The sequence below is a fragment of the Micropterus salmoides genome, unplaced genomic scaffold (genome assembly GCF_014851395.1).
Source record: "Micropterus salmoides isolate LMB-PRFRI ecotype aquatic unplaced genomic scaffold, ASM1485139v1 Ms_hic_scaffold_5, whole genome shotgun sequence".
Taxonomy (NCBI): Eukaryota; Metazoa; Chordata; class Actinopteri; order Centrarchiformes; family Centrarchidae; genus Micropterus; species Micropterus salmoides.
Genome location: NW_024044237.1, coordinates 18,877,588 through 18,904,749, shown reverse-complemented (window position 1 = coordinate 18,904,749; position 27,162 = coordinate 18,877,588). Strand labels below are relative to the sequence as shown.

General features: G+C 42.3%; 1 protein-coding gene across 1 annotated transcript in view; it reads left to right on the top strand.

Moving 5' to 3' along the window:
- LOC119888931 (protein diaphanous homolog 1-like) overlaps positions 1-20,812 on the top strand; it is a 97,339-nt gene extending 76,527 nt beyond the window's left edge. The window contains 11 exon segments of the mRNA XM_038699733.1: positions 13,292-13,390; positions 13,557-13,651; positions 14,187-14,288; positions 14,626-14,865; positions 15,384-15,456; positions 15,459-15,512; positions 15,684-15,752; positions 15,755-15,807; positions 15,957-16,121; positions 16,597-16,726; positions 20,673-20,812. Coding sequence (XP_038555661.1) covers positions 13,292-13,390; positions 13,557-13,651; positions 14,187-14,288; positions 14,626-14,865; positions 15,384-15,456; positions 15,459-15,512; positions 15,684-15,752; positions 15,755-15,807; positions 15,957-16,121; positions 16,597-16,726; positions 20,673-20,788 — 1,196 coding nt within the window. The 3' untranslated portion in view covers positions 20,789-20,812.
- Positions 20,813-27,162: the final 6,350 nt, after the last annotated feature.

The window sequence follows — 27,162 nt, the reverse complement described above, 5'->3', positions numbered from 1 at the left end:
CCAAAGTAAAATAAACATAATATATGTAATTGTTTTTTGGTTGTTTGTTTTGTTTCAGTTTTATTTGATTATTTGAAAAAAAAACCATGATGAAATGAATGAACAAAATGAAATGCTTTTTAAAGGCAATGTTCTCTCTAGTTGAAAACCAAGTTTACATCCACGTGTCTGCTTCCTCTTGTTTTTTGCGCTGCATCTCACTGGGAAAAAGACTGAGGAACTAATACTGAACAGCTTAAGGGGAAAGCTATAAGAACATTGCTAGAGACAATCAGGACCCTGTCTCACCATCAAGTTGTGATGAAATAACATGGGAGAGCGAAATAGATGGCTTTTGATTTGGGAATTAAAGCGAAGCTTAGCCTACAGTGAAACAGCAGTCAAGGTTGGCTCAAGGGCAACATTTCTCAGCCAGACAGTGAATGTGTTAGTGTACAGGCACACACATTTACGCGCACACGTATACACCATCATATGAGGATTCACCCTCCTGACCTGGCGGCTCAGTTTCCCTCCAGTGGGAGATGGGGAATATCTTTTCTGGGGATGTATTGCTTCTTAGCATCAGAAAAATTGTATTCCTTCCTCCTGGAGGGAGCAATGATGGGGATGTGTCTCCATCACTCCAGGCCCACCTGTCTCCTTCTGAATGTTTCTTTTCCTCTCCTCCCTCTTCCTTTCTTTGCTGTGTTTCTCTGTCTTGCTCCCCCCCTCCACCTCCATCTGCTATCCTCCCTGAGCTGACATTTGCTGTCAGGCAGCCTTATTATTTTGTTCTTCGGATTTCTGATTAGGATTCTCTCGTTCCCTCTCTTTCTCTCTCTCCGTCCCTCTCCCTCTCTGTGTCTCTCTCTCTTCTTCCTCCAGCCCTCCCTGACAAACAACTCCGTCCAATAATGTTTCCTTTCGTGCTCGTTCTCTCACTTTTTTTTTGTTCTTTCTTTGCCGCATTCAATTCAGCATAATCTAATTCAGTCTATCTCCCACTATCCCATCTTCAACCTCTCTCATCTCCGACCATTTCTCTCTGTCTCACTCTGTGTTTTTAAAGGTCAGTTTTTCCTTTCTTTTTTTTCTGTTTCTTCCTCCCTCTTTTTTTCCCTTCTCCCCATAAAGTTCTTGCTGCAGTCGGTCCCAAGGACTCTGTGTCTCTGGCTTTTAATTATACTCTGTGGGCCCTCTACCCTGTCCCTGTAGAAACATGCACACATGCAGGTTTATGCGCCCGCCCGCATGCACGGACGTGGGCTAGCCTTGTGCAGAGTAAACAAACTAAGCTCAACATCATTGTCCAGCTGTTAATTCATGAAGGTTGCATAATTTAGTTTGAAATTAGTTATTAAAAGTATGTTTTAACCACAGATTGATTAATGGGCGGTAATAGTGATTGGATATTTCATCATGCACCTGGACAGCAAAGGAGACAGGTTGTCACAGTGATAAAAATCCCTTGAGGGTATATTTTACCCGCTTATTCTCTCCACAAGTCTGCATCCTGTCCACTCACTGTATTTTTCTTTGTGTCTGTTGCTCTCTTTCATTGTATCTCGCTGCCTTTACTATCCCTTGTCTTTCTGCCTGTCACAGTTTGCTCTCTGTTTGTTTCTTTGTCTTCACGCCTCTTCTCTCAGGCGTTCTCCTCTTTCTCTTAATGTCTTCTTTTGTTCCCATCTTTTTCTTGTTTCTCTTTCTCTCTCTCTCCTTTCGCCCGTCCCTGTGGTCCTCACCTCTTGTCCAGCCGTCGAGGGAAGGAGAAGCAGAGGAGGGAAAGGAATGCTAATTTTATCACCACAGTGGCGGATTGCAGAAGTAGAGACAGGAAAAAAGAGAGAGAGGGAGAAAATGTCACTCATCTGAGGAAATGAGATGGCCATTGCACTGTATGTGTGTGTCTCTGCGTGCATCTCAACAGAAAAGGTTGACAGTCTGAGTGACATATCGTGTATTTTTCCTCCGCTTTGCCTTGCTCCCCTGCCGAGTAAATGATATATATGTGTATATATAGGTGTGTGTTTTTGCTTGCAGGGGCCAAATGCTTATGTATGTACATGCGTGTACACTTTTATTTTTCATCCAGAGCTGTTTTCTACCCTCTCTGTTTTTCAAGTCAATCATCTGTCTCTCTCTCACTTCTTCATTCCACTGCTCTCCCTCTCTCTTCACCCCTCACTTGTGTCGGAAATGTAATCACGTTCGGGGGCTGCAGTGAGGGAAAGAGGGGGATCATGGTGGGAGGAAAAGAGGTGGGGGTAAAGAGAGACTTTGAAGGCGAACGTGGGGAAGAGGAAGAAAACGGCATTTGTATGTGTACCCAATTACCACTCCAGCCAGCCCAAAGTCACCTTCGCAGAGAACGAACGCACACGCTCTCAAAATAGCTACTTCCATCCCGCCTCCTCTGTATGTGTGTGTGAGTATGTGTCTTGGTTACAGTGGTGATGAGGTACACTGAATAACGTAATGGCCTTCCTGTCGTCAGTCAGCTCAGGGCTTATTGCGTCGGCCCTGTGTGTAATCGTAACTGTGTATGTGAATGAATGTGGGTGAGTGTGTGTGTCTGTGTGTATCTGTCCTATTTCTTGATTGCACTAGCTGATTGAGTCCTAGCCCCTCAGATTTCAACTCAGGTCCTCAGACTCTGATTAGGTGTTGTGATGTGTGAAAGAAGAGGAAATCGTGTGTGTGTTTGTGTGGCCTGAGCACAATAGTCTCTAACAGTGTCTTTTCTTTGAGCGTGTACTGGGTTTGTTTACATGGGAATTTGAGTTTTTGACCTTACCAGGTAAGACAGTATTGCAAAGTTGGGACATTTTGGGCCTTTTCTAGGTGCAATTTAAGAGTCAGGCCTTATGGTCAAGGCTTGAATCAGGTCTTGATCATTGTTAGAGGGTACTGACTCAGGTCATGGCATGTGGTTCTGACGGTTAACTTGAGCAGTGGGACCTGTAGACAGTCAGGGTCCTTACAAGTAAAGCAATACAAACGTGTGTGTGTCCTTGTTAACTGTGGCCCCGTTCCGCCTTGCTTCTTAATTAAGAGACCATAGGCCTCCCAGCACTGCCTGCTATCCCACACTCCACTGGGGCAGAAAAGGACAGAAAGAGAGAGAGTGTGATTAAAAAAAAAAAAAAAAAGTAGACTGAGAGAGAGAGGACAGAAAAATTAAAAAGCTACGCGTCAAAAAATATTGAACAAAAAGAGTGATAGATTTAGAAAGGAGAGGGAAGGAAGCTAAAAGAAGGATTGCTTGTGAAGGGGCGAGAAGCGAGAGCTTATGAGGGAGAAAGTAATAGAAAACGTGGAAATGTGGATTTAGAGAGAGGGATAGTGTAAACTGATAGGACGTAAGGACCATACACATCCGCCATTTCACCTACTGAATTGATGCCCCTCATTTCCACTGCCGTCTATGCATCAGATGTGTGTGTTCGTGTGCGGTGTTCAAGCGGTAATCTGTTCCATCTTATTCTTTACTTTCCATCTGTATAGGATCTTTCGCTCCGTCGCTCCCCATCTCTCGCTATCACATCTGACTTCCTCCTTGGGAATGAGTGCTTGTGCGGTAGCATGTGTGCATGTCTGTGGTTAGATACATCCCCGTATATCCTTGTATGCCTGCCTGGCTATCTCTGCTATTCTCTCTCCTCTCTCTTGTCAGTGTGTGGTGAGCGGTGACATAGTGGGTTAAATTTTAATGGCGCTGCCATCTCTCAGTACCTTCTGAGAGAGCGCCAATGCAGACTGACACACTCACTGAGCCGTGAGAAGAGACAAGACAGAGAGAGGAGCAAGATCTCGCTAGACATACGCACACGCACTAGGTCACAAGTCCACAGTACAGACAACAGGTAGAATAAGAAAATGCTATGCATGTCTTGTGTTACAATATTTTGGGGAGCTTTCTATTGACTTAGTAGTTTGGCTAATATATAGGCAATGCGGATACGAGTGCTCTACTGTCTTTTTGTTTAAATAATAAGAGAAAAACATCACATCCTAAACAACCTGCAGGTTGAATGTGGAAGTAGCTCTTCAGTGCAAAAAATTATCCTTATATTACATTCACTTTCGTCCAACAATATGTCTACAAGATGTATAAGCTGTGAATCCTAAACCATTGATTCTTTTCCTGAATATGCCACTCTTACCATCGATCATTTTTAGCTACAGAAGACCCAGAAAATCTCTCTACACACAATCCATCTAGGAATGCTTTGGGGTGAACACAGAGCCTGGTCTCTGGTTGGCATAATGTGTGCATGTGACTCTGTAAACTCAAACACATACACGCTCACACAAACACGTGCCAGTCTCTTAGCCATATTGTGTGTTGTTCCTTGATTGTTTTCGTTCGCCCAGCCTCACATAGCTGTCTGATTGGCAACACATCCCCTGATGGCTCACAAAGCACACGGTGGGATTAGGTGTGTATTTTTGTGTATGCGTGTTTTTGTTTGTGTCTTTGTGTATCTTTTTGTCTAGCTCTGGTACTGCCAATTCCTGAGAGAGGCCAGCAGACAGATGTTCTAGGAGAGGATTTGCACGTCTGTCTCTCTGTTTAAATATCTATTTCTCTTGCTTAGTTTATTTTGGGGGGGTTGGGGTTATTTTTCTCCTGTTTTGGGGAGGGGGAAGAACTGATTTCACAAACTGGAAACTCTGCAGCGCCCCAATGGATCTTTTGATGAGAGAGACTTTTCCCCAGGTTCCCACGCAGAGGTGCAGGTTGCCAGATCATGGTTGTCATCCCCCTCCAGCTACTTAGTTTGACTATGATCCAGTGTCATTGATGTATTTCAAACACTTGCAGTAGTTTTCCCAAAGCATTTGCAACAAAGATAAAGGTTCACATACACAAATGCAAAGAAGTGTTCACTGTGTTGTCAGCAGTATGGATTGCAGGATCAGTATAATACTTGCCTGTTTTCCAGTGATTCAAAACAATAAATAAAATACACTAAATTCTAGTTCAAAGGGGGAGCTTTCGGTTTGCATGTATCACCAGAATTGAGCTAATGTATTTCTGGAACTGGGCTCTCATTCCCCTTATCTTTCTCCCCTCTCTATTGACCATATCACACTGTCTTTTTCCTCATCATTCTCTCATCCTTCTTGCTCCACAGTTTCTCCCTCACAGTACTGCCTCCCCTTGCAATTGCTCCACTTTGTTATTCATTCCCTTTATCTCTCCTCCAGCATTGCTCTCCACATATTTCTTTTCCCTTTTTCCCTTTCTTCTCCTCTCTAGTTTCTGTGGCTTGGTCATATTAACATGTTGGCTGAAAAAAACCCATAGTGACAAGTACCAGAAAACAGCCCAATCTTTTTGCCTCCAGTCAGAAACACTTTCTGAAGTGTGTGTGTGTGTGTGTGTGTGTGTGTGTGTGTGTGTGTGTGTCTCCTGCAAGTGATGGCTGACATTAGAAAAGGCAAAACTCCCTCCTCCTCTCCCCATCATTGTCTCTGGGCACTGCTCAAGGGGTAATTAGACCCAGCAAAACTGGCCCTTGTCCTCCACTCTGCCACATGTATGTGTGTGTGTGTATGCATTTGTGTGTGTACATGCTCCTGTGTGTGTTTATGCATGTGTACCAATCTTTCCACCATGCGGTCAAGTCACAATTGCTAATCAGGCCTGCAAGCCTTGCCTGAAGAGACCAAGAGAAGGAAAAAGGGAGGGAGGGAGGAAGCAAATGAGTGAGTGCTTTCCTTTGTTCTCATCACTGAAGCAGAGATAAAGACGAGTGAAGGGATGGATGGTTGGAGACGAGAGGACAGAAACTGAGGGATTAACTGAGGATGAGTGTGTGCTCCAGTCCGGCGACGAGCTTTTAACTGTCTTCCATGGCATGACACCGTGTAGACCTCCATTTCTCTCTGTCCTTTCATCTGTTTTGCTTTACATACGTCAGAACTGCTTGTATTCATAAAGTGCCTTTCTATCACTTACTTGTGCTCTTTTTCTGCCCTTTTCCATTTTCTTGCTCCCACTCGCTTTCTGTCCGCTATCTTTCTATAAGGTAATAATGAATATTTGAGGGCTGACAGGAGCGCAGCACCTAATCCTTTTCGCCCAGGGCAAAATGTGCCTCATGGGGTGCATGTGTGTTACAGTTCATCTAACTTTTTAATTGAGATAGAAACCCAATTTACAAGTTTTCATTTCTACCTCTGTGCTCATGTAAATGAGACTTTCTGCATGGCTGTGCAAAATGTCACTGAAGCGGTCAGGATGGACAATATACTTGACAAGCAGGGAAATGTCAGTACATTTGGCAGGCAGCTGGCACTGTACATGGAGAGAATAACATTTAGCTGCACGACCTGAGTCCAAGCATCTGAAAGGATGAAGAGTTCATGAGTAAGAGCTGGTGAACCCTGCTGTTGAGTCAAAGTAAGTTAGGGGAGCAAACTGTATTTCCCTAATGGGAATGATTGAATATTATCAAGTTATTAGCAGTTCCCAAGTTCTCTTAAAGGCTATGTTCAAATATTATAGACTGTGAGACCTTCTCAGATAGCTGTCTGTAAGAACACTAATCTTATCAGTCGGTCTCATACACATACACATAAGTAAGTGTCTGCAAATGTCACCGCATGCCATCAACGGCACTGGAAGCGAGAATCAGGGTTGATTGATACCCAGCATAGCTCTGAGCTAGCCTGCTTAATGATGTAATTCACTTTCCTCCCCATAGAGGGAGCACTGTGCTGTGAAGGCCAGTGCAGCATCAAGGGCATTCACACTGTGAATAACAAACACCAAAGCACCACACAGACTACCAGAGTACCACAAGGAAAACTACTTACATACTCAGTGACTCACTCAGTCAGTCAGGCGCACACACACACATACATACACGCATGCACACAGCTGGTCTAAGAGTTTGAACATTAAACCTTTGTGTTTTCTCCACATACCCCATTCAAGGCTAAGGTGTTGTGGCTGGATGAAGGTCAATCCTCATCGTCTTTGTCCTTTAAACTAACTTCTCTCTATCTCTCTCCCCTTTATTTGCTCTCTCGTCGTCTCGGTTTTCACACCTTTATTTGCTCTCTTTCCTTGATTTGATTTCCTTCTCTCCTTTACACTCTGTAGCTCTCCCTCATTCCCTCTATCTCTCCTCCTTGTAATTAGCCAGTGTAATTGCTGTAGTAAATCTTTTCTGCTGTCCCAAGGAGACTGGCTGATATAGGACTGATTTAATAAGCACACCATAGCAGCTCACCTCTGTGTGTGTGTGTGTGTGTGTGTGTGTGTGTGTGTGTGTGTTAGTGGTGGGGTGTCTGTCTGTGTCCTCTGTTATTTGCTATGGGGATTTATGGGCTGTTTGTGTGGTTTCAGCAAGTGGGAATTCGAGTTCAAGGTAGTGCTGTGTTGGTGTGTGGACTGTAGTGCACCTTATCAGCAATGCAGGCAGCATACTTCGTGTGTGTGTATCATCAGTGATGCCGTTACATGCGGTGTGTGCGTCATCGCTGAGGACCTTCATGGCCAGAAGAGCAGAGAGAGGTCAGAATGGCCCTGAGAGAACAACACTGACACTCACACACACTCTTTCCACCTCGGTCTTCCACCCTTTGTACTGCCTACGCTCTCTCTCTCTCACACACTCACACACACACACACACACACTCACACTCTCTCAGTACGTTCTTTAAATCAGCATGCACAAGCACACAAACCCTGAACACTTCCACACACTCTTTCCACCTCTGTCTCCCACACTGTCATACACACACACATCTGTATGTTCTTTATTTCAACACACACTAACAGACAGACACACACACATTGGATAGTGAGTGAGATGGATTGTGAAGGTAATAAACAGCATCTAGGTGTTGGGGTCTCCAGCCTTACGCCATGTAGCAGCAGTACACAAACTTCACCAGTGGAGGGCAATGTGACTCCACACATAAAAAGGAACCTCACTGAAGGAACCACACTTTGTGCCTCCTGTAGTCAATACAGTCAGATAAAAAAGACATGTTACTCTATATTACACTACATTACTTTTTAATAAGAGGCAGAGTAAAACATCTCATTCACATTGTGAATTTTTTGTTGTTACTTTTCAATGAGTTAACATTGAAGGTCTGTGGTAGATTAGTGTATGTATAGAATTCTTCCACTTTAATGTCTATTAAAGTTGTCTGTCATTGTGAACAAAAACAAATCAAAACTCAACACCAGTTCGCAACCTTTGTCACCTTGAGATTAACCGATGAGCCATTTAATACATGGACTAACAATTTATAAGTGAAAAATAAAGCATTCACTCATTTTAAACCTAACTGATTGGACCTTGAACAACAGATACAAGTGCCATGTTGCCATAATTGGATGAGAAAGACACAGAGCCATTTGATAATTGTTAGATTTGAATTTAATGAAATAAAATATATGTAAGATAAGTTATCTTATTTATAATTGTACATTATCTAAGGCAGAATAATCAACCAAGCAAATTGTGTATTAGACATTCTAACAGATTTATAGGTTTTAGATGAAAATAATATATTTGAAGCCTCCTTTGGAGGGAAAGAAAAATCAAATCAAAGTGTGGTGCCCTGAGTCTTTGTTGTCTTAGTGTGTTTGAGCCAGCGGGCCAAGTCTAATGAGAAGATGGTAAAGCACAACTAAATTCTGTATTTCAGACTCTGTACATATATTTAGCTATAAATCTTAGCTACTTTTTATGTTTCTAAAGCAAATGTAGTTTGATAATATCCAACTTAGTTCAGGGCAGAAAATCTAAGCTGCAGTTACACTGTTCATGCACCAGGGGAGCGCAAGGGAGCACACTCTTAACCCCGCCCACAGGCCCTCCCCCTGCACCCTGGCCCTCCCACATCCTGCCCCCTTCCCCCCTCCTCACTGCCCCACCCTGCCATCTGGTCCTTTTCACACAATCACACACACACAGTCAGGAATTTTTTCTCCTCATTTCCTTTCATAGTGAAAAACAGGATGAAGGGGCTCTTTCAGACTCGAGGTTACCGTGGAAACCCCCTTTATTCTTCTTCTGTCAAACTTGCTTACATTGTAACACACACGCACACACATGCACACACAGTTATATAGAGAGTGACAGAATGTTGGACCTTTTAAAGTTTAAAGGGACCAAGGCTACAGCTGTCCTTCTGTCTGCCATAGTTTGGGCCTTCTGTTTACTTTACACAAAGAACTTTATGCCCCCCTCCCTTTCTTCTTTCTCGTCTCATTCCCCTTTTTATACTAATACTTTAGCATTCTGAAAGTAAACTTTCTAAAAAAAACTAAATGTTGGATGCGCCTCATTTAGTTTCCCTGAAATATATTTAGTCTGTTGATGTTAAAAGTTGGCAAAAGGTTTTTTTGTGTCTCTGTGTGGTTGTTTCTCTTGAGCAACCTCAGCATTTTGGGGTTTTTTTTCCACAGAACTTCTCAGTCAAGGGATATTAATGTTGAAACTATAAACCCTCTCCCCCATTCCAGTTTAGATAATCTCCAGCCCTGGAATGCTGAGTGGGAAAAAGTTGGTTTTGAAGTTATATAAAGTTAATGTTGTGTTTTTTTCCTATCTTGCCACCAGAGGGCCCAAAACATTTTTGGCCAACAGATATACAACAGAGAACATCATCTGAAAGCTTTTAGTGGGTTAAAAATAAACTGCAGCATGCCACAAGCAGGGAGTGGTGATGAGAGGATGAATAGTCCACATGAAACGAATAGAGAAGAGATAGAAAAGAGAGGAGAGGCTATGCTTTCTGGGAGAGGATTGAAACTATTTGAGCTGAGGCTATAGTTCAGAGCAGTCAGGGATGAAAGTCGACTAAATATGTTTTCCTCTCTTTGTGTTCCTGACTTGTTCTTTTTTTCTTTCTTTCCATCTGTCTTTTTCCAAATGTGTTTTTTTTTTTCTTTCTTTCTCCAAGCCTGGCTACCACCTCCACCGACATTTTCTCCTTTTAAGGAGTGAGGGAAGGAGAGAGGCAGGGAATGAGGGGGTGGTGGGTGAAGGACACACTCAGGTCTGCTGACTGATAAACAGACTCCTCTTTGTGCAGATGGAGAGACACACACACATGCATGCACACACATAGTTACATATTGACAGAGACCTCTGCATGACTTGGCTCATCATGATTCTGTGCTCTCCTCCGTCGCCTCCTCTCCCCCTCTATCTATCTGCTTTTTTCCCTCTCTCTTTCCACCTAATTAAAACCAGAAGTCAGAAATGGAAGAATTTTGTTTTTCTTTCACCACACACACATGTGGTCTATGTACACACACACACACACACACACACACACACACACACACACAAAGATACCCCCCCCCCCCCCCTTATTTCTCATCTCTCAGTGCCAAGCAGCTGTTGGGGAGACGAGGGGGAGGTGTTCCAGGAAAAGAGAAGCGTGTGTGTGTTAGTAGGGATGGTAGTGATTTGCTTCCACAAAAGGGTCCTTTTTCTGTATGACTGTATAACAAAGAGGCAGCTGGGACAATAAAACGTGGATGTTAAAATGTCAGCACTCCACAAGTGTGTTTGTATGTGCTTTTGTATGTTTTTGCATGTGTCTACTCACATGTGTGTTCTGCCTCGGTCATCTCCTCTCCTCCCCCTACAATGACGAAGTGTAACATGGCACAGTGCCCCATAGTCACCGCTAGGGGTGCCATCGGCTCATAAATGAAATGAGCCGGCTCCGTGTGTGGATACCACAGAGCAGCCATTTTACAATCTGCACACCAGACCCCATTTTATGAATCAGCCATGATGTCAACATAGCTAAGCCTGATTCCATTGGCCAGAGAACAGCTGGAACTGAAGCTATTTTAGCAGGGATGCGCGCCCACACACACACACACACACACACACACACACACACACACACACACACACACACACACACACACACACACACACACACACACAGGCTCACACTGACCGAGTGACATGATGCCTTCACTAGTCTAGTCCCAGACAAACTGGATTGTCTCTGCTTGAGATTATATACCATCCAGATAAGACGTTCATCTCTGCTTTAACATTTGTACTTCAGTGTCTTTGTACAAGTCTGCATGTGCATATTTGTACACGTGCACAGGTTCAAGTTTTTACTGATATTAGTAGAATTACTCGTAGATCTCTTTATTTCTCTCACTTTTATCTTCAGAGGTATTATTTCCCTCATTCTACGTGCCACTGTCTTGAAGAAGTGGATTATTTTAGGTCGTTATCAGTCTCCCTGTTTGTGTCTCTGTCCTAAAGATTCCTCACTTCCTTCGAGTTTCTTCCTAAACTTTGAGCTGTGTTTATGTGTTTGTCCGAAGATATTTATGTTGTTTCCTCTCAGATGTCCTGATGGATTTTCCTACCCTGTGTGTGTGTGTGTGTGTGTGTGTGATGGTTGACTTCCTACTGTGGTTTCCTGCTCTCAGCAGGGACTATGGCTGCAGTGTCAGTCACACAATAGTGTTATTGATTCATGATAGTGATATACACAGCCGATTATATTGATATAGCACAAAATACATGCAAACAGAGAGAAGTACAGAGTTCAAATGGATCACATTGCCCTAAACTGTGAGCCAAACTTAGTCGCATGTGATGGTTGATTCTGAGAGAGGAGTTTCATAGAGCTAAAGCTGATGCTGAGTGAAACAATGGGACTTATTGAGGCCACAGTCCACTGACTGACTGTTCTGTGTATGAGTGTGTTCTGAATGAATGGCTAAATGGAGAGATGAGGAGCTCATTAAGATGCCTGGACTCGTTAACAGACTGTCCAACTGATTGGCCTCTCACATAGAGACAAAGCATTGTTTGACTAGTTGTATGGAAAGTTGGACAGCTAGGTGAATGAGTTGTTACGCTGTAGTGGCTATATCTCTGTCTCTTTTCACCAGTCTAACACGCTGCTGTTGAATGTGGACAGATTGTGGAAAAAATATGGTTTAATGAGGAAGTGAAGAAAAATGGCCACATATGCAGTAGAGAGCTCAGCATTCCTAAGGTAAACCTAAATTACACCTACAAACGTAAATACATAGTAGTAACACTGGTAATTAGGCAGCCTTAAGTAGGACTGTCATAACAACATCTAGTCGTTATTTGACAGTGGTTACAGTAGTTTCAGTCCAGATAGTCTGTTGTACACTTCATTTTAGCCTCTGATGTCATTACATGAGGTCAGGCAGTGGAAACAGGTGGGCTGCTCTGCACACAGGGGCTGATTTTGATTTGTATTTTTTGTCTGTGTGTTTCAGAGGCAGACTGCATGCTCTTATTGTACTTGCTGTACCAGCACTCTTGCTGGCTGTTTTCCCGACAGTGATTCTTGTTTCCTGTTCCTGCCTGGTCTTTACAAAGATAAGGCAGTGACAAGGTCGGATAGAGACATAGACAAAACCTACAGAGAGACTGGAGGAAAGAGTAGGTGGTATAGATGCTCCTGTCTCCTGTTTTTTGTGTGTGTATATATATATATATAATATAATATAAAAATTATCAGTTTTATCAATGACATTTTCTCGTTGATCAACTATAGATTCCATAACTAATCATGACATACTGTATTTGTCATGCACTTTCAGATGAATGTGAAATTCAGTGTGAGTGGTTAGATAATGGCAGTAAGCAGTCGTGACATCTAGTTTTCCTTAGATGACCTTAGATCTCATGTGTACAGTTGGCTGTTATGTGGTCAAACCCATGTGCTTGTTCATCTTTCACTCCTCATTCTCTGCCAGTGCACATTCACCCCTACACGCTGACACATCCTTACAGTCACCATCCTGACCTTGTCAGAAAACGTTAATGTGAAGTGTTTGTCAAGTGTGTGTGTGTGCGATAGACTGTACTGTATATGCATGTGTCTAAGCTGATTGCAAACTTAAAATGCCTTACAGCTAGCAAATGTCCAACCATATTTACCAGGCCCACACACAGCAGGGGGACATCTTTCCCCAGTCTTGCAGCCATTTCATAGTAGTTCCATCTTACCCAAGGCCACTGATACAATAATCCTAACACCTCCATGACACCATACAGTTGGGGAGTGGGTGAAAAAAGTAAAGGCTGTGCCAAGTCTGTCAGTTTTTATAGCCATCACACAGGCCTCTATCCTTTCCTCTATCCACTTCTCTAAATTACTGAACCTACTGATTTTACTACTGTCCTTCTTTGCAACACTATTTCTATGCATATCCATTCATCTTACATTAAGAAAGTTACCAAGAAATGTAATTTCTAACAAAGTCTTCTTTTTCATCTGTCCATTTCTCTATCCACCTCTCCAGCCAAAATGGAGCAGGATGGCGGAGACGAAAAGAAACAGACGCAGAAGAAGAAGGTGAAGGAGCTGAAGATTCTCGACTCTAAGTCTTCACAGAACCTTTGTAAGTCCACAGATGCCCATCTGTTTGTAAGACTAACATTCCTCTTTAAATGCATTTAGTGAACACCACTATTGAAATGCCAACTATAAAGTGTGTTCAACTGAATCCTTATTAGATTTTAGATCGTAGTAATGAAAAGTGCTGGTAATTGTGTTTGCTCATACAGCCATTTTTCTGGGATCGTTCCGTATCCCATATGAAGAGATCAAGAACGCTATCCTGGAGGTTAATGAGAAGATCCTCACAGAGTCCTTGGCTCAGGTACATAGTTCAGATCTTCCTCAGTGTTGGTATATAAGGTTCTGTGTATGCATCCAGTCATGTTTGTATGTCAATATGGGTTCTTTCAGTTTAATGTGTATGTAGCTGTGTGTAGAATCATGAGTCAAGTTAATGAATGGGATAAAAGTGTACTGAGCTATATTCTTGTGACAGAAAGCCTCTGCCTTGTTGATGTGTTCGTCAGCAGGACATTTTTTATTTTATGTAACCTTTATTTATTGAGTGTCTCTTCAGATCTCTTTTACAAGAGAGACCTAGCCAAAATGGTAACTTAAGATGGGTATTGCGTAGTTACGTAAGAACACATAAACTTCTGGATACTTCACACAGCTCATTAGCTGAACCTGCACACGGATCATCCTTTACAGTGGAATAACCCACAGAAAAAAGTTTCTCTTAAGGGTCAATCAATCTGTCTTTGCTAAAGGAGTAGTTTGGGACACATGTATGTGGCACAAACAAAGTGTCTCCAGATCCTGTTTGTCATGTATGTTTTCCTCTTTTTGCCACAAAGAACCTGATCAAACAACTGCCAGCGCCGGAGCAGCTGAGTGTCCTGGGAGAGATGAAGGATGAATATGATGACTTGGCTGAGTCCGAACAGTTCGGAGTAGTGGTGAGGAAACGTACATACAGAAATGAAGAAGCACATGAATTAGACCATGTTGTTTTTGAAAAATCTGTTGAATTTGTAGCTGACTTGTACATGACCACAAACATTGCAGGGAAATCTGTGAAAATGGCAAATGAGGCATATGGGACATGTTGAAATACTGAGTCATACCGTTGTCACTATGTTAGACACAGAAAATCCTCACCCTGTTACACACAGACTACTTTGTTCAGCTGTGGAATATGTGAGCTTAAACACAATTAAGCACACACACACACACACACACACAATCCATGTGGCAACAAACATATGAATAGGTCTGAACACCCCCCCCCCCCAGATGTCCAGTGTAAAGCGGCTGACGCCACGGCTTCAGGCCATCCTGTTCAAGCTGCAGTTTGAGGAGCACCTAAACAACATCAAGCCAGACGTGGTGTCTGTGACGGCAGCCTGTGAGGAACTCAGGAAAAGCGAGACATTCTCAAAGCTGCTTGAGATCATCCTCCTTGTTGGGAACTACATGAATGCTGGCTCCCGTAATGGAAAAGCATATGGCTTCTCCATATCATACCTCTGCAAGGTAAAATGAAGTGTAGATATAGTACACAAACACACGCTGAAAACTAAATGAATGCACCAGCTTCTTTGGCTTCACTTCAGTTATTTTCAACACTGAATTATATCTGAACCAGAGTCAATTTCTGGGCCATATTATTTAGTTTTATACAGTTGAGTGACGAGAGGGGTCTACATAAAACATATATAAGTTGAAACATTAGCAACAACATTAGCTTTAGGTATTTAATTTATATAACACAGACATGAACATGTACAAATGGCCCAGTGATTCTGTCATGGGTACAGTGATGCTACGCCAAATTAGTGTAACAACAGTGATGTCTGTATTCATTTTATTGTATTTTTATCAGATTTGTAATGTGGAAATATGGATGCACAGTCAGAAGTGCATAAACATCCATTGACACATCTGTAAACAGAAAAGTGTGAAACACTGACAGCCCATGCAGACATGAAATAACTTTCCATTGATTGCCTTTTCAGTGTGCCCTTTTTTAAATCAATCCTTCTTCCAATCAGCTGCGTGACACCAAATCAGCTGATCTGAAGCAGACCCTGCTCCATTTCCTCGCTGATGTGTGCCAAGAGCAGTATCCGAAGTCATGAGCTTTCCAGACGAGCTCATCCATGTGGAAAAGGCCAGCAGAGGTACATGGGACACCTAACTGATCTCCATACTTCTCCAGCCCTACATAGTATCATCCATTACAATCCCTCGTTACACATTACATTCATCTTATTGATGCAGTGTGCTATCATATATAGGTGTACCAATGTAGCTGCTCTGCATCATTAATGTTTCCCCTCTGTCTCCTCCAGTGTCTGCAGAGACAGTTCAGAAGAACCTTGAGCAGATGGGCCGTCAGATCAAGAACCTGGAAAAAGATCTGGAAACCTTCCCCCCTCCCAAAGTGACAAGGACCTTTTTGTGGAGAAGATGTCCATATCCTCTTTATTCAGTTACATATTTGAAATATTGATTGCTTTGCCAGAATATTAAAACCATAAACCTTGTCATCCTGAATTATCATTTCTATATATTGTTAAAATACAGAGGCTGTGGTCCGATGTTCCTTAACATTGCGTCTCCACAGTTTTGTGAGTCTCGCCCAAGAGCAGTATGAGAAGCTGGATCTGCTGCATAAGAATATGGAGAAGCAATATAACGACCTGGGAGACTACTTTGTCTTTGACCCGAGAAAGATCTCCATAGAGGAATTCTTTGGCGACATTAACACCTTTAAAAACATGTTCCAGGTGTGTTTATGAGCATGTGAATTAACTAACTGAAGTCTGAACTGTGAAGGGCACAAGTGTGGTTTTCTTAACTAAAACCCTCATATCAAATAGTTTCACATACAAAGACATACGACAGACACACAAGTGGAGTTGAAAAAAATTAAGATGAAAGACAATTGTCAAACTAGAAAGACAAATATTGCTGTACACCTGTGTGTATTGACATAATAATGAATGAGAGTGACTTCATTATATTGTCAGTTTATATATCAACTGTAAATGTGGCGTTTGGGAGGGCAGGAGGTAACTTGTTTTACCAGTTATTGTAGATAACCATTATATCCATCAGATCCGTCATACATCTGTCTGTTTGAATTTTGTTCTAAGGATCACTTTGTTTTCACGCTAGGTTATCCACACCATCACACTAAAACGTAATTAGCATACATGCACTGTCTGATATTTTCTCTTTTCTCTTTCTCCCCCCCATCAGCAAGCAGTGAAGGAGAATCAGAAGAGGAAAGAGGCTGAAGAGAAGATCAAGAAGGCCAAACTGGCCAGGGAAAAGGCGGAGAAGGAGAAGGAGGAGAAACTCAAGAACCAGCTGCTTGACATCAACGCAGGTCACAATTGCTGGATCATATATGTTTACCTGCGTGTGACTGAAAGAGAAACAGTCCACCACTCTGTCTGTGTTTCCCTTAGATTCCAGTTGGGGGCAGTCAGAGTCCACGCTTCTGAGGAGTGTGTGTGTGTGTGTGTGTGTGTGTGTGTAGAAGGACCCATCAGTATTTATTGCCCGGAGTTAATCTAATGTAGATGACATGTGTTTTGAAGTAAGCAAGTAATGTGAGGACAAGAAGGATGTACACAATGAACCGCTTGACCTCTTTTCACTTCTCTAGTGAACAGGGGATTTACCTCCACAATAGAGAGCTGATTGAACGCCTAAATCTCTTTAGCACCAAAAACATGTTTCCACTTTTCTGTGAGATGCTGTTATGTGTCACACACACACACAAATTCTCACTCTCTAATCTTCGTATACACACTGTCAAATCCTGACTTGCAGATGCACATTTATGCACAGGCACTTTTTCCCCTTTCTGTCAGACTGTGACCTAGTTTCAGTACATTCCTCCTCTCTCTGGCTCCAGTCGAGTTCTCCTGGGACTCTACAGTTCCACAGTCAAAATCTGCTACAGCCTCAGTGCAGTCTGTGTATATGTGTATGTATGTGTGTTACAACATCACTTCTTGAGAATGTTTGTTTTGCTTTACCTACGGGTTGGAGAACTCTGGTCAAGTGTTTCTGCGCTGTGTGTGTGTGTGTGTGTGTGTGTGTGTAAGCCTAAGAATGTTTATCTATGTGTCTGTTTTGTGAACCTCTTTTACAAAAAGTCTTTCTTGCCTTTCTCCTAGTGCTGCACATTCCAGCTGGCTTCTCCTCTGCTCTCTTTCTTGCTTTTGTTTCATCACTCCCTCTTCTTTTTTCCCCTTACCTCCGCCTGTGTCTGCCATTCATTTAAAGGGCATTATAACCCACAGAAAGCACTGAGGCTCTACTTGCAATATTTTGTCTCTGTGTTGAAAGCAGACATTTTGTGATAGAAAGTAAGGTTGTCAAATTTCATGTTCAGCCTCTAGAGGCATGCGCGAAAGGAACATAATAGTGCTTCAAAGATGAGTGTGTGTATGTGCATTAGTGGGCTAGAGATCATTTACATACAGGTGGCATATTTGACTGCCTCTGTGGCTTGGAGTCATTCAAAACTCCTCAATTTGAATTCAGCCACAGACAAATCTGGCATAGACACACCTGGCCTTTGTTCTGTGTTTGTTTATAACCCTCATACTCTATGGCTATTACACAAAGGTTCTTTTCAGCAGCTACACTTTCACACACTCACATTTGCTTTGTTTCGTTTTTCTCTACTACTCTCCCACCCATGCACTCACATACCCTTACTATCTTTGAGTGTTCCACTTTCTCACTTTCTGTCTCTCTGTAAACATGATATCCCAGTTATTGGTTAAACCCCGGAAGGTCAGTGTGTGTTTGCCATTTGTGGCCTTGTCATTCCTATGTGAGTCAGACACAGACGCTCACTCAGTGGAGCCTCACTTTGTTCATGTGCTAAGCATGTGATGGTAACTATTATGAATAATAAGAGTCTTCTGAGACTCTTATTAGATTATTACTTATGTCATCTTTTAATAATGTAATCATTAAGTGCTTTTAATTTGGCTCTATTTGGCTCTTATGAAACATGGAAGTTCAGGATTCAGGGCACCAGACTGCCAAAGTACCTGGATGCCACATTCACTATATGTGCTTTAAGTAGAAGATCTTCTAATTTTCTCCGATAAATACTGTCTACCACTGTGAGGAAAAATCTATCCCTGGTTGTCATACACTCATCTTTGGAAATATGCCAGACAACTTGGCAACTGACTTATTCTTATTTCTACAGCTAGGTGTCAGTACTGTCTGTAAAATATTGTATGAGGCTGTGTGCTGTTTTGTATGTGGCAAAGGGTGTGTGCATGTGTGATTTACACACCCACACTGATGCTGGTATGGGAACTGCCACTAGGAGTGCTCGTGCTCTACACAGCGAGTAAGTGAGAGAGTAGCATGGGGGAGGGGAAGGAAATGCAGAGAGTAGGGCAGCAGATGTTGTCTTGGGGATTAGACTGTGTTGATGTCTCTTAGAAAAGGGGGAATGAGGAGAGAGCAGAAAAGCACAGGGTAAGCTGGTGGATGAGATAGGATAAGCCTGGGTAGCCTGATGTCTCTCCCCAGGCTGCCGTGAAAGAGGGGCACAATCATGGCACATTAGGAAAACTCTGTCCAACCCACTTGAACACTGTCTTTCTATCTCATACTACTAACTAGTTTTCTGTTTATATGTCTGTGTTTATTGTTACTTCTGGTTTTTTTCCATTCATCTCCCCACGTCCTATTGTGTGAACATCCTTTAGGGGTACTAATGCTCCACACATGATCCTGTCCTCCCTCTGTGTGTGTCAGATAAATGTGTCTGTGTGTGTGTGCATTCAATATAGATCAGATCCAAAAAGGTGTGTTTAAGAGCTCATGATCTAATGCTGTTACACTAATTAATCCGTCTTATGTTCTTACTTGCTTCAGGCAGTACCTTGCTGTGTGTCATGCGCTGTTGTGTGTGTACAGAGTGTTTGTGCTTGTGCTGTTCCCAATCCATACGGTTGTTGTGTCTGACTACGCCACCACCACTTTTTGAGGCCATTTCAATATTGATTGTCAATAATAACCCCATTAACCAGATATCTGTTCCACAGAAAGTCATGTGGATTAACAAGAGCACATGATTATCAACAAGGGATTGAACCCAACAAGTGTGTTTCCCCCAATATTATCCCTATTACTAATCATTAAGAAACCAAACATTGTAAAGCTTCACTTTGATAAAGAAGACTCATATATGGCTTTATCTAATAGCCTTACCCTAGGCCACACTTGCAAAGAAATACTAGAGTTCAATGTATTCTATACAGTAACGTCCCTCATTCATTCTAGCTTAGTTCAGAGTTCACTCGGTCAACAGTAAGCCTGTTTCATACAAAACCTGGTCATTGTTTGGCCTCTTGATTGCCTCCAGTACATATTCACAAATAGGTTTGTGTCTGTGTGCTTCCGCCAGCGGTTTAAGTCAACCACGTGATTTAGTGTGAGTGGAGATGTGCCAGATGTGTTTCCCCGGAAGGAGAAAAACATGGCCTACATCCTTCTGAACTATCTGTGCAGTTTCAGTACATGGACATTGAGGGGTGTATCTGAGCTATGGAAGGCCTGGGAAGTGTGTGAGAGAGACTTTCTCTGACGTGACAGGCGAGACCACAGGCCATCTGCTTCATGGCTTACTGCAGGATTAAATATATTGTGTGTCGTGTGCGTGTGTGTGTGAGGTTGGGGGTTGGGGAGGTGAAGACATAAACCTTTAACCCCCCAACCTCACTGCCCCTTTTTTCCAGACCCCTCTGTGTCTCTGTTCAGGTCCAAATATAAATAATTAAAACCATCTGCTTGAGCGCTGAGCTGTGCCACTGAATCCTGCCCACAAAACAATTATTACGACACTCACACACTTATATACATAGCATCATTGCCATGGCCCCCTTCCCTGATTTAAGGGATGGGGGGGGTGTTTGCTATACAGCTGTTTGTGTGCTGTAGAGGTTATCTCCCAGAAAGTCCAGTGTGTAGCCCCTTGCAATGACAGTAGCTGAACTAGGTCACTGCCTATCTGGGTTAATGTTGCTAATTTGCTCACGTGGCTGTGTTGGCGTGTCTAAGAGGAACAGCGATAGAGGGTTTAGAAAAACCATTAATTACTCATCAGTTCTTGGTAAAGAAAATGTGTATATGTCAGGGTTGTATTGATTTAAAATAACATGATTGTGATAATGGAGTGGTGTGTGTATATGTGTGATATAAATAAAAGTTGAAATGTGACTCCACATATTGATTTAATCCAGTGTTTGTTGATGCATTGCTGATGTTATGTTTTGATGCTGTGTTTACAGAGGGTGATGAAACGGGTATCATGGATGGCCTTTTGGAGGCGCTGCAGTCTGGCGCTGCTTTCAGGAGAAAGAGAGGGCCACGCCAAGCAGGTACTCATTCACAAGCAGACCAGTAAATGTTCACAAAACATGCAGATGTTTCAAAGCATCTTGTATTACTTGATTTACAGACTTCTGTTTCCTTTCACACACCATCTATACTATCCAGAAACATGTGTAGCATATGAGACTCATTTTTTCCATCTCCCTCTTCCTCTCTGTCTCTATGTTTCTGTCAACACACAACAGATTTGTGTCCCCCTGTTTCTGTTCCATCTGCCGCATGGCTCAGAGACTGTGGTTTTGGAAGTATGCTTTGGTCATGGTTACGGGGGGCAAAGGCAAGTCCACCAATGATTGGCATAACAACAAGAGAAGAGGGTGCTAAGGGTGCATGTGGGCAGCAGGATACTTAGGAGACAGACAACTGGTGAGGGTGTGGTTGTGGAATTGGAAAAGAGGAATATGAATGTAGAGCTGAGGAGGATAAACCAGAGTGTGGGTAGAAAGTTTAAGGAAGTGGGATCAGTGAGTGGGCAACATATTTTAACAACTGGCTAAAGTATGAAGAAAATATGAATTGTTAAAGTCCCCTGCCACACATAAAGTGTTTTGCTTATTGTTACTTCACTTGGATCCTTGACCTTTACTTTGTAGAATGATGATTGTACATGTATCAGTTTGACACTATAAGGCTGTTTTCAGATTAATCTGCTAAAGAGGAAACATTTGTGTTCACCTTAAATCTGAGTTTAAATAGCCCCATATTGAATTTACACTAGTGTGATGTGAAAACTTAAAACCTCCAGCGCACATACACTGAGAATGGAAGTAGTAGATGCGTTTCTCATGGTTTTATGGCAGGTTTTGAAACCCTAGCTCATTGTTAACATGTACACAAAATATCATTATCATAAAATCTACACTATCTAAATCAGTTTCTCCATTTCATCAAACACTGTTCCCGTCATTACTGTGCCAGACAGAAGTCCTTGTCCTATATGTGAGGACATACTCCTGAGCATAACTCCAGCCTGTATTGATTCATTCAGGTCATGTTATTCACTCTAAGCTCATAGAGGCAGGCCAGTAATCTGGTTAGCTACTTACTCCGCTGTCTGTCCCACTGCCCAATCCAGTTACATTCACTTATTGGAGAAAAGAGTATTTTTCTCTTACTTTTATTTTCTGTTTTTAAACTTGTACATGTAGGACATTATGGGGACAATGAAATGGTAAATGAAAACGAGGCACTGTGAGCTGTTAGGATAGTAACTTTGTAACATGACACCTGGTAGTAGGGAACTTGTGTGTAACCATGTGAGTGGGAAAGTGTCCAGTGCCCATTAACTGAGAGAGAGCCTCTGTGTGTGTGTGTGTGTGTGTGTGCACGTTTGCGCGCATGCTTACATGCACTCATGTGTGGGTTGAGTATTCACACATAACAGAGGCCCGGGAAGAGTGTGTGCAACCCAATACCTCTCTCAATAGAAGCCAGATGTGAAGCGGCGCTCCAGAGTGGAATTGCTTAGAGCACTCTGCAGCATTCTTTATTTTTATCTTTTCTTTCTCTCTCGTTTTTTCTCTCTGTCTTACTTTTCTTTCTTTCTTTCTTTTATCTCTCTCTTTCTTTCTGTCTTTAAGTCAATCACTAAACTAATTTACATAGCCTTTTAGCTCTAATTATGCATAGCAATTAAACAGGGTTCTGACAAGTGGTCCTCAGTGGTCCACTAAGTCACACTGAGAAAATATGTGCAGTAAACTCTCTTTAATCACAAATGGCTCAGGCTCATCACCACTGAACGGACTGTGACAAGATTGAAAGGAGGAAATTGAGAGAGAAGCGACAAAAGGAGCACTGTATGAGGAAAAAAGGGGCCCACTTAAGGGGCTCAGTCAGTCACCCATAATACTGTTTGGCCACCTCACATTCATAACAGGAAATACCTTAACATGCGCGTTAGAGAGAGAGAGAGAGAGAGAGAGAGAAACTCTTGTCTGTGGTAGGAAAGAAAATGAAAATATAGGAGGCTGTATGTATCACATCTCTGCTCACTGCCTCCTTTCTGTCTCCTCTTTTCCTCCTCGTCTTGTCATTTTGGTTTTCCTTTGCCAAAGTTCAGGGTTTTCTGTGGCTGATGTGGAGGGTGTGAAGCCTCGCTGTGGATTTGTTCACTTATGTTTTGAGACTGCTCCTTTCTAGTTAGTTACTTTGTTTCTTAGCCCCGGGAAGAGCCTTAAGTCCTTCAGCTACACTATAGGAGTGTGTCTGTGTGTGTTGGTTGAGTCAGAGGTCTTAATTTAGTGGAGCTGAAGTAGGGGGAGGCACATCCTGACTTTGGCTCAACTGATACATATCTGGCACCACTGGCTCCACAGGCAGCCTGTATCAGCAGGCTAAAACACTATCCAGGTCATGTACGCATGTATTTTTAGTGCTTGCTCCATAATGTGTAATACGACGGGTCAAAAATGTGACTGAGTCATGGAAGGATTTCTGTCAAAATAGATGCATTTGAACAACATGCCACTAGCCCTGAGGCCAGTTGAATCAGTTTCTCATCTTACTCATTTAAATTTTTTGTCCATCCGTGTTTAGTGCTATTACCTGTCCGATGTCACGTAATGTTCATCCTCTGATCTATAATTAAGCAAAATTGCATTGAAACCATACATTAAAACTGGAGTTTCATCCGCCTGATATCCTAACACAGTCACCTTGATATATTAAAAAACAGTGCTTAGGCTAATTACGTCCGCATTTAAGGAAACTGGAGTATTAATCGGGAATAACGTTGGCGTCAAGATGCCTGTTTTCACTTCAGAAATGATAATTCATCTGGAGTATGAATGTTAAGTATAATGAAGCATTACATAAGATTTCCCCCAATTGAGAAAAAGTATGTACTCACCCTAATTACGATTGTGGTTAAGTTCTTTAAGCATGTTCTGGTTATTAGTATAGTAATTATAATAAATAATGAAGAAGATTATCCATTAATGTGGTGGATCTGTCTTGCTGCTCTATCAAATATCTCTTAACTCTGGGTTAGTTAAACATTTAGTATGTTCAGGGAGATTGGTTATTTTTTAATAGAATGCTAATGTGTGCATCAAGCTACTGAAGCATGACAAAGCCCAGACATTGTTTCATCAGAGGGCATCTCACATTACTGTCTGTATTAACATATGTAATGTCTCAAGAGTTAGAATTCAGCTTGTTCATTTGCTCACACTAAAAGATTGTCGTGGGAATGATCAAGCATTTCTGATTACAATCAGCATGTCCCAGATGTGGTCAGAAGCACAGGAGGGCAGGTAAATAAGGACACACCATTCCTCTCACAGCAAAGTGGTAGGTGAAAACTCACTTGGCCGAAGTTGGGCAGCGGTGGCTCAGGATGTGAGCGTGTCATCCACTGAGCAAACACAGATGTGTACATTAGGTTCCATGATAAATTGACATTGACATTTTAAGTCTTTCCATGGCTTTAAGACACCTTCATAATGTGGCCTGTTTTAGCAACAGTGTATATCCATAGATAATACAACACAAAATTGACACATGACACACATCACAGGTACAGACCTTTAAAACTCTTGTTAGCAAAGTCTGAGTAAATCTCATTAACACTGTTTATTTTACATACATTTATGTAAAATAAATAAATTATGGTACATGTGGACTATATTGATTTCTTATCCAAAATGTCCATGACTACCTGAATAGTAAAATTATTAGCTAATAATAGTCCCTTTTTAACATTTTATCAGAGCTGTTGGGCTAGGCTGTGGGACATCAGACAGTGAACAAAGACAGGCTGAAAAATAACACAAACTGCTACCAACTTTCTGTGACCACCTTAAGTTATGACTTGGAATAACAGTCAATATATTATGGTCTCCATTACGTGAAGTGTGCCCCTCCTTTCCCCTCCTCTTTCTTTATTCCCCTCACAGCTGGTGACTGCAAACGTCACCAACTTGGTGTTAAAGGACTACTGAGGGCCCATTGAGTGTGTTGCCATGCTCATTGTGTCACAGCAGTATCACTGAATGGAAGGCCACGAGGCTTCAGAGGCTATACCCCATCACCTTTGACCTGTACCTCAGCTCGCGTATCCTCAGCTGTTTACCCTCTGTCTGTCCCCCCCCCCTTTACACACATACAAACAAAACGCAACCACCAGATGCTTGCATGCCAATACAAAGACACACATTGGTGTTTGCGTACCAATACATACACCTAAAAAAGGAATGCTAGGTTCCAGAGGACAGACAGCCTTATATCCTTTCAAGCACTATCACACTCTGGCTCTCTACTTTAGATAGTTATGGTCTGTTTTGTATGAATACAGTCTTGTCAGCTTGGCAACATTAGGCTAATTTGTGTGTGTACGTGTTTAAAACAATTTAAGGGCACTCGTGTGTAGAGGAATGACGTTTCTAAACACTCACTATAGGACCCATCTGCTGGGTCATGACCCTTTCCAGAGCAACCCATCACAGTAGCAACAAGTTGACAAAGAACCAGTCACAACAGAAAGACTGAGATAAAGGGGATAGCAACAATAGAGGCACACGCTGGCTCTGCAGAGGCTCTGCTCATACAAAAGAACAAGACAACCCCTACAAAGATCCTGCTTTCACAGATGTTCTCACAGGAGAGATAATTCAGACCAATAGGAGAGCATTGATCAATCAAGCCATTGCTGATGCAGTGGTGATGTCACATGCATACTTAACACCCACTGAAACAATACAGACCAGAAAGCCACAGATGTGCACCAGTTGAGCTTGCGCATCAATACTAACCCACAGACACAAGCCAGTAGTGGTGCTAGATGACGTTACTCTTTCCCACAGTCCTCTAGTGTAGAGCAGGTGTGATACGCAGTGTGGCCTGAGGAGGGTGATATAAGTCCCTGCTAAGTTGGAGACACTGATGTAGGTTCAGCCTGCATCTGCAAATATTCCATCGTGCTAGTCGTGGCACTGTTACCATGTTGTCATGTGGCTGTGGCTTTGCTGCAGCTGCTCTACTGACAATAAACCAAGAGCATAAAGATGGCTTCTTCCTTCCTTACACCATGCAGATCTCCCCTTCATTAAGGTGCACGGTAGGCAAGATGTGGGTATTCAGAGCTATTTCTCGTTACCTTCTGGTCCCAGCCTGCCCTCTGCTAGCTTGTCTGCAAATTATCTCCTCTCATAAGGGCAGCAGTCACATACAGTACAACAAAGCGTTCTTTCCCTCATTAGGTAGTCATTATTGCATCTCCTGGAGTGTAATGTGTTACAGATGATCTTTTCACCACACTCTTTGTGCCTCTGATCGCCCCTCAGTGTGCATTCAGTCTCACTCCCACCAGTAAACAGACCTAAACAGTCTTTGTTGTGAGTCCTGACGTCTCATTTCCTACTGCACACACCAGGCTTCATGCCAAGTGCATGGATCGTTTAGTCAACATCACAGGAAATTCTCAGCATGTGGGTCATATCCAAAAACTTGCTATGTTTGAAGTGCCACGTGTTAAAGGGTTACTCCAGCGATTTTTGTTCTACTTTTGCAGTACCACAAGTGTTTTGTGTTTATTGTCCCCAATAAATGCACTATTTACTCCTATTAGGGGCAGCACTAGCTCAGTCCGTGGGAATTTGACTTGGGAACCAGAAGGTCACTGGTTCGAGTGTGCATCACCCTATCAGTCATGTGGAGTGTGGATGGGTAGCTGGAGAGGTACCTCCTGGGCAGTGCTGAAAGTGCCGTTGAGCAAGTCCCTGAACCCCCAACTGTTCAGAGCGCCTGACTACATGGCAGCTCTCTCACTCTGAAATCTCTCCATGTGTTAATGCACGTGTATAGATCCTGTTTGTCCGTGTGTGTGTATTTTGGACCTCTGTGAATGATGGTGGTGGTGATAATAATAACAATAACAACAGAGTGAAACAATTGAATTTCCACTAGCAGGATTAATAAAGTATGTTGTCTTCTTTTCTTCAACTTTTTCTACTTCTTCTACTTGTACTTATTGTTCTTATTATTCCATTTTAATTATGGTAACTTTAAACTAAAGTTTTAGAAAAACTAGTTTCCATTTTTAAGGAAAGTGTGTATATAACTACTGACCTGTTTTCAAAGATTTAGATATATAGAATATGGCCAGCCTCTTCTTTTAAGCCCCTTTCATATTTGATGTGTTATCTATGTAATGTGATAAATGTTGAAACTAACTTGATATGCTTATTTAATACTGCCTATCAGGTGATGACATTTGCTCCTGAGGACGTTTGTTCATGTATTTTAATTATGTTTAAATATAGAGAAAATCATCTGAGAATTTTCCTATCAGGTTTCTGTCTAACTTCATCTTTTTCCCATGCTGCTTCCAATGCAACAACCCTGATCCTGACTCTTATCCCTCTCTCCATTCCTTCTCTCTGTCTT